A 15,834-nucleotide genomic window follows, 5' to 3' on the forward strand; every position below is an offset into this window, starting at 1 on the left:
TATTCTACTATCAGTCTATAATAACATCGAGTAACAGTATATCTAGCTACAGCATTTTATCTCCAACATTTTTGTAAATGTCTACAATGCATAAATTAAATTTTGAAAAGCCTTTTAGGAATTATGAAATCATTTTAGTACCATCAAATATCGTCTGCATATTCATAATTATTTAAATATATAATTTTAATATAAATGTTAAGGTTCTGTTATACTGAAAGTTATTTAGATTGTGAAAGCTGCATGAAATGGCTGCAGTCATAGATCACACATTTACTGCTCTCTAATTGCTTGAAACATACCTCTCTGTTACGTAGTTATGAATATTTTTAAACTCACATTCTCATTTGCTTTGGATTTGGGATTACATGTAGCAGTGCTCAGGGTTTACTCCTGTTTCTGCTCAGGGGTAACTCCTGGTTTGAGGAACCATATATGAGTCAGGGCATCAAAACATTTTCTGCACGTGTGATGCTAGCACCTTACCCACTGTACTATCTCTATCTCTTCAGCCCTTTTATATCCTCATTTTCTATAGGACTAAGCTGGTTACGATAACATTTACCACAAAACAATTTATATGTGCTGAAACCCATGGTTTTATTTTAAGTAAACACTGACATTTCCTTTTCTTGAATATTTATATACTTCAGTTCTCATCTGATAGTGATATGAAATAGATGCCAACATATTATTCCACATGCCTTTCAACTGGATTGTTCTATAAACAAGAATGAGAGGTAATTTCTAGGCCAGTGAGCAGTAAGGATTCCTTTATAAAACTACTTAAAACCTCAAGTAAAGACAACAATTGGTCTTCAAAAGAAACTGGAAAGTTAAATTATCTATTTATTCAGATCTAAGGAGCATTTACACATTGAAATATTTCTATTATCTTTCAAGTACCCGATATATTCCTTTTTTGCCATTCTCAAAACACGTTTTTAATAGTTGAATGCATGTTTTTTTATGCTTATATTATACAACAATGAACTTCTTCCTGAAATCTTGCAACTTGGTATTTACCAGTAAAGAGCTAATAAGAAATGTTCATGCATAGACTTGTGCCTAGTACAATTCATTTTACTTATATGTTGTATTGTTGAAAGTTGTTTTGATTTTGTGTTCCATTGAACCTACTTTTGGGAGAGTGTTAATCAGCCTGTCCTGTGGTCTTCTTTGTAGTCGCAGCGCCGCGTTACGTTCCACCTCCCTGATGGCTCCCAAGAAAGCTGCAGTGACAGTGGTCTAGGAGACCACGAGCCGGTGGGTAGTGGAACCCTGATCTCACACCCTCTTCCTCTGGTTCAGCCACAGGACGAATTCTATGACCAGGCCTCTCCGGACAAGAGGACCGAAGCAGACGGAAACTCTGACCCCAACTCTGGTGAGTCACCTTCAGATTTTGATTTCTTGGCATTATGATTTCTGCTGTGCAATTATGTTTCAAATTGCAATTCTGGAGAGCATGTTAATGGACAGCATGTTTTTTTGTTCATTTTTTTCCTGTTTTATCCCCAATCTCCTGTTGTTTAAATGTATCACATCTCTGTGCTTGATATACAGTCTGCTTAAACTGTTTGATTCATTCTAATTTATGAACCATTATGAAAGAAAAAGCTATACAGCTGAAATTATAAGAAGCTATTAGTTTCGCGACACCATAGTGGTCAATGTAAAGACACTTTAGTGTTTTGGAATTGATGATATGCAGTCAAGTTGAACAAAGGTACTGAAGAATAATAAATATATTACAATGATAATATATATTTTCAGTGCATTGAATAGAATACTATTTTCAGTGGACACTTTTAAAAGACTTTATGATTATCTAATACTGTTTGGGGATAGTAACAACATTTGATTTTTACTTTATTGGTTCTATTTAATATTTGGATACTGTAATTAACTAATAAAATAGATATGAAGACCACAGATTTAACTCTATTGTAAATTTTTCTGATATTGACCACCTCCAAAAAAGTTCTCAGCATAAAATCTGCGAGGGTATTTATTATTTAACCTTTGGAGGAAATTTTTGGAGAGTATTATGCTGCTAGTCATGGTTTTATTGAAAGTAAAGGTTTTGCTTCGTTCTGTTTTTATTAAAAGGAAATTGATCACTGCTCATTTATTAGGATTTAAACATTTGATTCAATATGTCTTATATCTAAAGTAACTGCAGTTGGTACTCCTATATTTTAATAAAAGTATGTTCTCTGATTGCTTATAATGGGAAATGGGAATATGGTAGATATTTATCAATTTTTTAATTCACTATATTTTTACCAATTTAGATAATGAAGTGTCTTTCTATTCATATGGTTAAAGTAGAAATTTGTAGAGAATGTAAGAAGCATGAGTGGTTTTTATAACTAGTCCAGTTGTATAGTCCAACATTTGTGTCTTTGAATTCATAAGATTCACTTCTTTGTTTCTTTGAACTTCACCTGATTACAATCAGGTGTTACTCCTGATCTGCACTCAGGGTTATTTCCTGGTGATACTCAGGGGACTATATGGGATGCTGAAGATCAAATAGGGGTCAGCTGTATTCAAGGCAAGAAACCTACCTGCTGTACTATCTATATAGCCCCACAAATTTATAAGATTTTAAACAAAATGAATATTTCTGTGATTTTGAGATCCTCCTTTGCGTATATGATTGTCCTCTAGAATTTTGTTCTGATCTTTTCAGGTTAGTCCAATACAATATCTCAAATATGCATGTTGGGTTACATTTGCATCTACTTTCTATTGCTCTTTCTACTTACTACAGATTATCTTAGAGAAAGTATTATGTGAATTCCATCTCAAATATCTCTTGATATTTTATATTTGGGTCCATAATGTACATCACTACATTTGTTTGACTTCACATATCCAGAAGACCAGGTAGAATCAACGGGATAACCTCTAATCACATAGATTTTGGGAGAGCAGAGCAACTAGTTTATCTAGTTTTTTTTTTATTTTTTATCTTATTTATTTATTTATTTATTTATTGAATCGCTGTGGGAAAAGTTACAAAGCTTTCAAGTTTAGGTCCCGGTCATGCAAATATCTATCACATTTCCTTTTACCAATACTTATTTTTCACCACAAAGAACCCCAATAAACCCCCACCCCTCACCCCACCCCCAATGCCTGTGAGGCAGATGAATTCAGGTTAACACTCTATCTACTTTGACTAGGTTCATTGTTTCGATAAAAGTTGCACCATTATTATTTAGAGTTTACTCCCCTCCCCCCCCCCCACAAATCAGCCATGCGAAAAAGCATTGTGAAATGATTTGCTTTCTACAGCTGGATTCAAGAATTAAATGATGTCGCCACGCGGTTTTGGATTTCCGCTATTTTACTTATTAACCCTGGAAGTATTTCTACTGAGAGTCAGATAATTAAGAGATTGGTTTCTGTGCTCTGGAGTCGTGGCCGCGCCAGAGAGCCACTCGAGGGGGGCAACTGGTGACCTCGGTAGGGCGTGAAGGATGAGCCGGGAACGCCCCCTGTCCCATGAGGTTTTAGTCACCCCATCACCACCGGCTCATACCTGGTTTTCCACAAAGCTCCCCAGCGGCTGCCATCTTTCTTTCCAGAGAGGAGAGGGCAAAAAGGGAGCAACACCCTTTCCCCTCCGGGCAGGCATGATGGGGTGGATTAATGCATAGTCCGTTCACTTTTCTGCTCCAAGCTGCTGGATTTTGCATTAAGTCCTTGTGCTTCTGGGGCCATGGCCGTGCCAGAGAGCTGCTCGTTGGGGGCAACTGGTGACCTCGGTAGGGCGTGAAGGATGAGCCGGAACGCTCCCCATCCCATGAGGTTTCAGTCGCACCCCCACCCCCAGCTCATACCTGCTGTCCACAAGGCTCCCATGCGGCCGCCATCTCTATTTGTTTTATCTTGATTTAAACCTAGTTTATTCTACTGAACTACCTTCTCCCATTTGTAAAAATTATGGATAGGCAGGACTTAAAACATTTTTTTTCTAAACTAATATTGTTGTGTTCTATAACATCCTCACACACTTTTACAAAGACTCTGTAAAAGAAAACTCTATAATTTTTTTTTACTTACAACTTGTCCTCATGATTTATTGAAGTTAGTTCAACAGAAATAAAAATAAAATAAAGTCAATGGCTAGCTTTAGCTGCCCTACTACAGAACTTTTCCCAGTATGTGTAGATGTCACCTATTGATTTTTTAAAAATGCATCACACCAGCACCATGATTTAAAAAGTTATTTATAGTTAAGTTTTCAACATACTTTGTCCCAGCACCAATTCCACCACCAGTGTCATTTTCCCTCCACTAGAGTTCCTGGGTTTCCTTCTACCGGTTCTCTCCATGCCCACCCCAACCCCTCCCCAAGTTTTGTCAGGCACATTTTTAAGTTTGAGTGTTGAAGTTTGGAACTCTTGTTTTATGTCTTCAATAATTTAGAAGACTTGATTGATAGCCTGCAGTAAGTTAAAAAATATGAAAAGATAAGAACAGGGAAAGAAAACTAAATCTTTTAAGACTGACTCTAGAAGTAGAAAAACTTTTTGCTAATCAATCAAATGAATAAGAGATTCGTGGGTCTCTTAAGATGACACACTTTTTCTATGTCCACATAATTTGACATAAAGTTTTTAACATTCAATGCTACACAAAGTCTTCAACTAACACAATCAAATTTATCAAGTACCTTTAAGGCAGTGTATCTTGATAGTGAGAGCATCCATTTTCACCATTGGGAAAGAAAGTGTGCACTATAAGGAAAATATATTATGACTCTGGTCCCAAACAAGCAATAATTTATAGAATATGTCTTTTAATGGGATTAATGTTATAATATCTAGGGAAGCTTTTGAAGACTTTAGGTTTTAGCATAATATCTTGATTTTCAGCACACATACACATTTATTGAATTATTATATCCTTATTGACTTTTAATTTTATAATTTTGAGTGATTGGAACCATAAATGATATTTTATAGCAAGTCTTATATTGACATTGATGTAAGGAAGGGATAAAAGCTTTTGCATGAAATTCCAAAAAGAACTGAAGTTGTTAACAACCTATAAATGGTGTGTTTTGCAAACAATATGTATAATCTAGAGAGACTGTGGTTTGCAACTCCATATGGGATTATATAACTGAATGTGGTGGTCATGAAAAAATTGGCAAACGTAAAATGTTTGTGAATGTGCAATAAACAAAAACTAATTCAAAGTCAATTTTGTAATGGCTCTGAAGTGCTTCTGGCAACACTTGTCTATGTTGCCTCTCTAGGGTGAGAAAAAGTTTAAGAAGGCCTGATCTAGAGAAATCTTTATTGCATGTACATGTCTCATGCTAAATAGCTTGATGTCCTAGAAGCATACCTTTCATTTTTTCTTTCATCTTTTAAGATTTCTAATCTCCCTTTAACTGAGACGAAAATTCTTTTCTTTTCCTCCTCATTCTCAAGGGCCTATGATGTGTCAAAAATAATTGAAATATTTTGTTCTTTGTATTTTCTGCTTAATTGGATGTCCTCTGAGACAGCCATTGTCCCAACTGGCCAATATTTGCCTCAGAATATCTTGTCTTATTCTGGTCTTCCTGTTCCCTTTAGAAATACAGTCACCTTCACAAGATAGGTGAATAAAGGTGTTTCTGTGAGCTGTTTCTGGACCCTGATGCCTATTTGTATGGTGTGGCACATAACTCTGATCTCTGCTTACTTCCCTGTACTCTATGAAGAACTAAACTCACCACTCTAAACCTAAATGTGTACATGTCTTTGATTCTGTTACAAGAAGCATGATATAAAAAATCTCTCCTGTCATAGCTCTTTCAAACCTGTTCTTCCTGTCTAGGATAAGAAAGTTTTTTTTTTATTTTGTTTATTTGTTTATTTGTTTTTATGTCTAGAATTGAATAATTCCCAGTGATTTTATTGCTCTGTCCCTCAAAAGCACAATTCATTCTCCCCCCCAGCCCAACTTTATAGCAACCAAAACCCATACTCTCCATGGTAGATTTAGAAGTTTGAAAAACAAATGAATGCTTTTAGTTTTGAAACTCATCCCGTTTTACGCAATAAATATATAGCCGCTATCTATTTGAGAGAGGTGGACTAGGTAAAGGGATATCTACAAAAAAAAAACCCCAACATATATTAGTATTTCAAATTTTATTACTTGTTATATGAAATGTTTTTTATTTTGTTGCTTTAACTTCTACAGCATGCTATTAAATCATACAGCTTATTAAAATAAAAGTGATAGTGATTAATAAGTTTCTTTTAGACAAAAATGTTTTATCAAATTATATGGCAGTGGATCTCACAGTATTAAGTATTAAATATCCCTAATTATGGTTCACATAGAAAATAAAAAATAGATGCTTATTTAATATATCAAAAGAATAATTTCAGGCATTGTTTGACTGTTGGTCATGTAAGTGGTGAATAATAGGACTGTTTCTATTTTAGGCATTGTAAGTCCTTTTTAAAGCCATTATAAATATATCAGTAATGGTTATGCTTTAGATGATAGTTTTTAATTTTACTAGCAATGGGATTTTAATTATAGTTTAGTTATAAGAAAAGTTTCATTGGTGTTGATTCTGAAGAAAGTATAGGAGAAACAATACAATTTCTAGTTTTGGCTTTACCATTACCACAGCAAAATATTAGTGACAAAGATGACAATTGTGCTGATACTAGTGGTAGTAATAAGCTATTGGTGTTAGGAATCAAAACCGTGCCTTTACATGTCTGTTGTACCATATTCCTGACTGAGGAATGTGGTTTGATGTTGGACTAAATGTACATATGTATATACATGTATGTATGTAGATATACACAAACATGTATGTATAATACATACATATATATGTACATAGTGGAATTGTGGTCATTGGTGGTGGGGAAATGTACACTGGTGGAGGGACGGATGATCAACTGTATGACTTCAACCTGCTCATGAATAGTTTTGCAACTGTGTGTATCTCACAGTGACTTAAAAAAAATAAATTTAAGAAAACCTTAAAGAAGTTTTTGAATACTTTATTTTTAAATATATTTTAATAAACAGAATTCAATTCCATCTTCTAATAATCGACATTTATCTGTTCCTTTGATCTGCGGGTCAGTCTTTATTTCAGTATCATGCTGTTTTAATTTTGTAGTACAGTTTGACAAAGGGGAAGGTGATGCCTCTCAACTTCATTTCATGGAGGTTTGTCATTCTATATTTATTTCAAAAGTGTTTGAACTACTTCTGTGAAAAATATGGATATCCATATAGAGACTGCATTGAATCTTTATAGTGCTTTGGGGATTATTGCCATTTTGACAGTGTTAATCCACCCAATCCATGAGCTGGGGATTGTTTCTGTTTTCTCATGTCCTCTTTTCTTTTTTTGATGTAGTGTTTTTCAGTTTTCTTTGTATAGGTTCTTAACCACTTTTCTGATTCTGAGGTACTTGATTTTCTGAGGCATGATTGTGACAGGGATTATTTTTCTACTACCTCTCTCTTCTATTTCATTATTTGTATATAGGAAAGCCATAGACTTTTGGGTATTGATTTTGTAACCTGCCACTTTTTGATACAAATTTATTGTTTCCAGAGGATTTTTGATATATTCTTGGTATTTTCTAAGTATATAATTATCTCATCTGCAAATAGTGAAAGCTTGGCTTCTTTCTTTCCTATCTGGATGCTCTATGATATCTTTTTCCTTGTCTAACTGCTGTGGCAAGTACTTCCAGCACTATATTGAATAAGAGTGGTGAGAGTGGCCAAACTTTTCTTGTACCTAATCTTAGGAGGAAAGATGTTTGTTTCTTCTCCATTGAGTATAATGTTTGCCTGACCTTGTGGTAGATGGATTTGACTATATTGAGGAAAGTTCCTTCAATTCCCATTTTAGTGAGAGTTTTTATCATGAAAGGGTGTTATATCTTGCAAATGTTTTTTCTGCATCTATTGATATGATCTTATGGTTTTATCCTTGGTTTTATCCTTTCTTTTATGAATATGGTATATTACGTCAATTAACTTGAAAATGTTAAATTATCCTTGCATCCACAAGATGAATCCTATTTAGTCATGGAATATAATTTTTTTGATAATTTGATGCATTATGTTTAATAATGTTTTGTTGAGGATCCTTGTATTTATGTTCATCAGAGATATCTATCAGTTTTTAATTTTAATTTTTGGTAGTGTCTCTCTCTGCTTTGGGTATCACATTCATATTTGCCCCATAGAAACTGTTTGGGAGTATTTCTTTTTCATCATTTTCCTGGAAAATCTTGAAAAGGATTGACATAGGTGCTCTTTAAAGGTTTGAAAGAATTCACTAGTGAATCAATATGGGCTTGGTCTTTTGCTTCTAGGAAGACTTTTTAGTACCATATCAATTTCCTTGATATTGATAGTTCTCTTCAGGTATTCCAGATCTTCTCTGTTCAGCCTTGGAAGTTTATAGGAATGCAGGAAATTCTCTATTTCTTCAAGATTCTTTTGTTTTGTGCATAAAGACTTTCAAAGTAATCTCTGATGATCCTATGGATTTCTGTAGTTTCTGTTGTGATGTACCCCTTTGCAGTTCTGATTCAGTTTACTAGGTTTCTGTTTCTTTATGAGAATCACTAAGGTTTTATTGATCTTCTTTATTTTCTCAAGGAACAAGTTCTTAGTTTTGCTGATCTTTGGGACTTTTTAATTTTTTTTTAATTTTAGCTCATTGATTTCTGTTCTAAGTTTTATTATTTCCTTCCTCCTGACTGGTTTGGGCTCTTTCTCTTGGTCATTATCCAAGATCTTAAGCTGTGTGGTTAATTTATTGATGCCTTTTCTTCCTTCCTGATGAATACTTGCAGAACTATAAACTTTCCTCTTAACACTACTATTGCTGTGTCCCACAAGTTCTGGTAGCTCATGTCCTTAGTCTATTTATTTCCAAGAATCTTTCAATTTCCTCTACAATTTCCTCTCTAGACCACTGATTTTTCAGTAGTGAGCTATTTAATTTCCAGGTGTTTGATTTGATTCTCTGTTTCTGTGTGTTATTCACTTTAATTTTTAGTCCATCATGGTCTGAAAAGATAGTTGATACAACTTTTCTTCTCTTAAGTTTATGATGGTATGTTTTGTGGACCAGCATGCGGTCTATCTTGGAGAATGTCCCACGTGGACTGGGGAAGAATGTGTGTTCAACTTTTGGCGAATGAAAAGTCCTGTGTATATCTACTAAGTCCCTCTCTTCCATTTGTTTCCTTAAGTAAAAAATTTTCTTGCTGAGCTTTAGTCTGCTTGAATCTATTGAGAGATGACAAAATGGTATTGAATTCTCCAACTACTGTTGTGTTGCTATCAATGTCTTTCTTCAAATCAATTAGTAGTTGTTTTAAGTATTTTGCTAGTCCCTCATTAGGAACAGATACATGTAGGAGTGTTGAGTTCTTCCTGATGTACGTATCCCTTGATCATTAAGAAATGACCTTCGCTGTATCTTACACCTGTAGTCTATTTGGTCTGATGCTGTATGGCCACCCCAGAGTTTTGAGAATTGTTTTCCAGTCTTTGGCATTGAGCCTGTGTTTTCTGTACTTGCTCATATGTGGTTTTTTGCAAGTAGCAAAGTGTTGGGTTCAATTTTCTAATTCATCCTGCCACTCTGTGCGTCCTGGTTGGTGCATATAGTCTATTAACTTCGAAAGAGATTATTGAGATGAAGATTTGTGCCATTTTAATGTAAGAATTTGGTGTACTAGTGGGGATTGTCTTATCTTAAAGCAGTCCACTTAGTTCTTCTTGTTACAGTGGTTCTTAGTTCCTTAGAAGTTCCTAAGTTGTTATCTGTGAAGTTGTGTATTGTTCCTTCAAATCTCAATGAGAGTCTGGGTAAAGTATTCTTGGTGAGGCATTCACTTCATTCAGTTTTTTCACTATATCTCTCCATTGTCTTTGGTCCTGGAGGATTTCATCTGATAAATCTGCTGTGAGTCTTGAGGATGCTCATTTATAAGCAATTTCTTTAATCTTGCTCCTTTCAATATTTTATCACTATGTATAGTTTTCATCATTCTGATTATGATATGTCTTGGAGTATTTTTATCTGAATTTCTTTTAGCTGGTACCCTTCTGGCCTTCAAGATGTGGATGCATGCACTTTTCATCTCCAGGAATTTCTCAGCGATAATAGCTTTGGCAGTTGTTTCTTCACCTGGTTTTTCTTCCTGTCCCTCTGTTATTCCAACCAATCTTATGTTGTTCCACTTGAATTCATCCTGAAGTTCTCTTATTATCTGTTGGTTTATTTTGGAAATCTTTTCCATCTTCTTCTGTAGTCTGGGGATTCTTTGCACTTAGTATTAGAACTCATTGATTTCTCAGCAGCTATTATTCTGCTAGTGAGTCCTTTGGGAGAGTTTTTCATTTCACCTACCAGATTATTCAGATCTCTCATTTCTGCTTATATTTTTGTTTTTATTTTCCTCATTTCTGCTTTCATACTGTTCTGTATTTTATTGGTGGTGCATTCCATTGTTTGGTTGAGCTATTTGTGTATCCTTAACAGTTTCATTCTAAATTCATATTCAGAGGGCTTTTAAGGTCATTATTACTCATTGGTTCACCTGGACTAGCTTTTTTACTCACTATGGCTGATGTGTTTCTGCCTTGCTTTACAATTGTAAACTTTGTGATTTAAATTCTTGCACTCACTGTTGTTTTTGTTATTTTGATGGAAAATATTGATTGGATTAGATGCTAATGGATTATTGGTCTAATATGTTTGATTGGTCAAGTTGCCCTAGTGATTTCAGAATGAGAGACTAATTTGTGGTTCTATTGGGATATGATGGGGAGGATTATATGACATGCTCTGGAGACCATGACCCCTAGCCTCTAACCTGGAAAGTCTTAAAATCACCACCTTGTAGATTTCATCAGTGGTCTGATGCTGCTTTCCTTTAGAATTTAGGACTAAACTATGTAACCAAAATACTCAGATCTGCTTTCCATAGTACCTGAGAAAGAAGTTCAATTACAGGACACAGCATTTATATCTAAGTTATACATGTTTCTGGTTGTAGGCACTTCTAAATCTTAGAGCATACAACTTTCCCAAACTTGCCATACAATTTGAAATTTTTCTTGCACGGAGTTTTGTCATTTTTTACATATATAATGATTTATCGTATTAGCAAATAGCTGAAAACCATGTTTCTTTAAGAAATTAACTTCTTAATATTATAATAATTTTTATATAAAATTCAGTATATCCATTACGTCAAAGAAAATACTAAGAGAATTTTTTTAGATTGTTGTTTTAGCAAACATAACTCACTGATGATTGTATTCTTCAAGCTAAAAAAAAAAAAACCTTGAGATGATCAAGTTGGTAGTTTACTACCACTGATTTAGAATTAAGTCTTAATCTAGTCCCATTGGGAATTTGAATAAAGCTATTTTTGTATTTTGTATTTTAATGATGCTGAAAATAATTTTCTTCTATTTATCATGTGGTAAACATATATATCATACTTACTTTATTGAAGCCCTATCTGTCAATGCTTCTGACTATGAATCAGCTATGTATTAAAATAGTAAACTTTTCCTCTTCTTGTGTCATACTAAGGACAGTTGTGGTATGCGGTGATACTTTGGGGTAATATTTATTAAGACTTTCATATGATTTATTGATTCAAGAATGCTAAAACATAGTGTGATAATAATACCCAAAACCAGTATAAACAAAAGCTAGGAAGATTGGTTCATGGAAGGATGCTTCCCACAAGTTGTAAGGGAGTGCAGTTAGGACAGAGAAGGGATCACTCTGACAATGATAATTGAAAATAAACACTCTGGATAAGAACTGTGTACTGAAAGTGGTACTACATGGAAAGTATCATGATAAGTGAAATGAGTCAGAAAGAGAGGGATAGACATAGAAAGATTGCATTCATCTGGGGAATACAAAGTAACAAAATAGGAGACTAACATCCAAGAATAGTTGAGATAAGTACCAGAAGGTTCACTCCATGACTTGAAGGTCAGCCACACATGCTAGGCAAAAAGGTAGCTCAGATAGAGAAGGGAACACCAAGTAAAAGGTGTTGAGAGGATCCTCCCAGGATGGGAGATACATACTTAGAGTAGACTATAGACTGGACATGGTTAGCACTCAGTGCTTCTTTTGAAAACCACAGAACCCAAAAGGAGAGAGAGAACAAAAGGGAATGCCCTGCCACAGAGGCGAGATGGGATGGGGGGTGGGGTTGTGTGGGAGGGATACTGAGATCATTGGTGGTGGAGAATGGCCACTGGTGGAGGGATGAGTACTCAATCTTTGTATAACTGAAACCCAATCACAAAAACTTGTAAGTCCACAAGTGTACCTCATGGTGTATCACTAATAAAAATTTAAAAAAAAAAAGAACTGTGTCCTGAAAGGAGATAAAGTGATGTGTTGAATGGAGGTAAATCTATATACATGATGGTCTTTTAGTAACAGTATTGCAAACTACAGTGACACAGAGAGAGACAGAGACAGACAGACAGAGAGAGAAAGGGAGAGAGAGAGAGAAAGAGAGAGAGAGAGATGTCTCTATAGAGGCAGGTTGGTGGGAGGGGAGGAAAAGTGGAAAATGATAAGAATGAGATTTGGGTGGGCAATCAAATAGCAAGATCCATTTATTTGGAAAAATCTTGATTTATTCACTAAATACCTGTATTTTATGAAATTTTACAATGCACTAAAATTCAAATGTTTTTCTTATAGAAAAATAGCATACATGAAATGAACCTGGCTCAAAGCAGAGGGGAAAAATGTGTTCTGAATGAAGAGACTTTGTCCTCATCAGATATTTTACGTTATGTTACTTTATTGTTTCTCTGTCTATCACAGATGAATTAGATGACCTGTTTTGTTTCTGTTTCCTCTAACATATGCCCTATAGTTTAATGCAAACTAAAGCAAATGGCATGATTTCATCCTCTCGTATAGCCATATAATATTCCATTCTGTATCAATACTACAACTCTTTAATTGATCCATCTATTGGATATTTGGGTTCCTTCCGTAGGAGATTATTCTCTTTAGTACAACACTAAACATGGTGCACACAAAATGCTTTCAAATCCATGTTTTTGTGGTCTTGGATAAATGCCAAAAGCTGTGATCATGGATTTTATGAGGAAACTTTATTCTTAGAGTTTTTTTTTTAAATGGTTGTTTTTTGTGTTCAAAGCTTATTCCTGTGCATAGGGATCACCTAATAGTGTTCAGGGCACCATGTGGAGTGCTGGGGATCAAACTGAGGTGAGTTACATGCAAAGCAAGTGCCCTGTCTGCTATGCTATCTTTCCCGCCTCTATTCTTAATATTTAAAGATTCCCCCATGTTTTTCCCCCTCTGAGGTCAAACCAGATGCAGTTTCCACTCACAGTGAAAAAAAATGTTTTCTTTTTTCACCACATCTTTGCTGAGACAGGTTCCAGCATCTTTGATATATGCCATTCTCATTAGTGATATCTCACAGTAGTTTTGATTTTCATTTTTCTGAAAAGAAGTAATGATGATTATATTTGTATAGTCTGCTTGTAGACTATCTTCTTCAGTGAAGTGTCTGTTCAACTCCTTTCCATGGTTTATTTTTATGTATATTTTTTAAAATGACATTAGTGGCTTTTGTCGTTAAATTTTGTGAGAACTTTATGCATCTTGGTTATTTGGTCTTTATCTGATTCATGATGATGCTATATGATGATGTATAAATATTTTCTCCCGTTTGGGAAATAAAAAATAAGTGAATTAATCATGAAAATTAGATTGTTAATTTATATATACTATATACACAGGTGTGTATATAGTATATATATATATATTTGGTAAAGCATATTTATTCTTCAGTATTTTTACAGCTTTCTATAAAGATAGTTTTGATCACTTTAAAAATTATGGGTAGTTCTGGCAAGATAGTTCAGCAACTAGGGAGCTTGTCCTGAGGAAGCCGACTGAGTAAAATCCTTGTCATCGCATATGGTCTTGTCATAACATATGGTCCCCTGCCCCAGTCCAGGAGTGATCCCTGAGCATACGTTGGGAGTGAGCCCTTAACACAGCAGGGTGTGGTACAAAAAAACAAGAAAAAGAAGAAACACATACAACCATTTTACTTCAAAAATGATTTTAATAACATATTGATTATATATGTTTTAGAAGATGATCTCATTTCATTTATTAAGGTAGTTTAAAAGTGGCTGGAAAACATGCAAAGCACACATTTTATTTGCTGAAATGTTGCATCTTTTGAATATGCCCTTAGTTCTCCAAAATAATGAATTTTGATTACTTATTTAAGAAGTCACAAAAGTTGTGTTTAGTGGTACAGTAGAAAAATCTGTAGGAACAAGATGCCTCCTAGTGTAAAATAAGGGTAATGCCAACTTTTATTGGTGCAGTATAGAACGGATTTTCTTCACTTTATGATTGCATGCAATTCATTCTTCTATGAATTTTGTTTTTAAATGCAGAGCCGGACAGGCGGAAGTGTTCTCAGTCAGTGCTTAAGGGCAGATGGGTCACCCCTGGCAGAACTCAACCTGGTTGTACAGTCTGAGTGTTAAGATGCTAGTGCCCAGTGTTGAGCCACTGCTTTATTCCAGCAGAGTGGGTGACCAGCCTGGCCATACCTGGTATTGCTTTGCCAGGTTGGAGTTTGAATTCCGGGTCCTGTGCTTGCCAGGCGTGTCCTTCAGTTTTGAGTTATTTTATTCCACTAAGACTCGCAAAGATCTTAGTGGGTATGATTTTCCCAAGAGGAATAAAAATAAATTTTTGTTTAAGTGTGTTTATAATAGAGAATAATAAACATAACCATTAATTGAATTAGTGAACAATAATATATTTAAAAAGTGAGATTACTTGGTGTTTGAATTCATGGAATTAAGACTTCCAACTCAAATAAACGATATTTTGAGAAAATAAATGTATATAAATTACTCATTTAAAGGTAAATTGTCATACAAGATATTGCATCTCATCTGTAACAATGAGTAATATAGATTACTGCAGAATTTAAAGTTTTGTGCAATATTTTAGATACTATAGAAATCCAACTAAAGCATTCTGTATTTATCCTAATGTTATTTTAAGTAAAGTAAAAGGCCCTCCCATTGATCATTGATTTGCTCGAGCGGGCCCAGTAACGTCTCCATTGGAGACTTTGTTGTTATTGTGTCTGGCATATCGAATACTCTCGGTAGCTTGCCGGGCTCTCCAAGAGGGGCGGAGGAATCGAACTCGGGTCGGCCATGTTGGCCGCGTGCAAGGCAAACGCCCTACCTGCTGTGCTATTTTTTGTATTTATTTAAAATTATTGTTACTATTATTTTTGAATCACCGTGAGATACACAGTTACAAAAGTTGTTCACTATCGGGTTTCAGTAACACAAAGTTTCAGCATCTCAGTAATACAAATTTTCAACACCCATTCCCTCACCAGTGTTGACTTCTACATGCCCTATTTACTTTCAGTGCCTAATATATAAGATTCTAAAAAATCTGATCACTTCAAAAGAACCTGTGTCAAAGTGCAAAGAAGGTTTGAAGCAGTGTGGAGAGATAATGGAGGAGACAGTCTTTAATTTCTTTCTTGAATACAAAGGCATATCCTAGTAAATACATCTGCCTAAACTACACAAAATGCCATTTAAAAAATTTTAGTCAGTGTGATTTACCATTCTGTTAATGATAAGGTTTCATATATATATTTAGTGTTCAAACACCACCCACTTTGAATGAGTGTTCGTTTTCTACTAGTTGAAACTACTATTTTTAGTCAA

The 15,834-nt window shown here is 34.8% G+C and overlaps 1 protein-coding gene across 8 annotated transcripts in view; it reads left to right on the plus strand.

Annotated features, from left to right (window-relative positions):
* The window catches only part of PCDH9 (protocadherin 9), a 1,028,937-nt gene that overhangs the window by 649,279 nt on the left and 363,824 nt on the right, over nucleotides 1-15,834 (plus strand). For 4 of the 8 annotated variants that reach the window (XM_056110067.1, XM_056110068.1, XM_056110069.1 and 1 more), the window contains one exon: nucleotides 1,186-1,387. In XM_056110067.1, coding sequence (XP_055966042.1) covers nucleotides 1,186-1,387 — 202 coding nt within the window. The remainder of the gene's footprint in view (nucleotides 1-1,185; nucleotides 1,388-15,834) is intronic. The other 4 variants (XM_056110070.1, XM_056110073.1, XM_056110074.1 and 1 more) reach the window with 1 other exon arrangement.

This window comes from Sorex fumeus, unplaced genomic scaffold, assembly GCF_029834395.1.
Source record: "Sorex fumeus unplaced genomic scaffold, SorFum_2.1 ptg000008l, whole genome shotgun sequence".
In the NCBI taxonomy this organism is placed as follows: Eukaryota; Metazoa; Chordata; class Mammalia; order Eulipotyphla; family Soricidae; genus Sorex; species Sorex fumeus.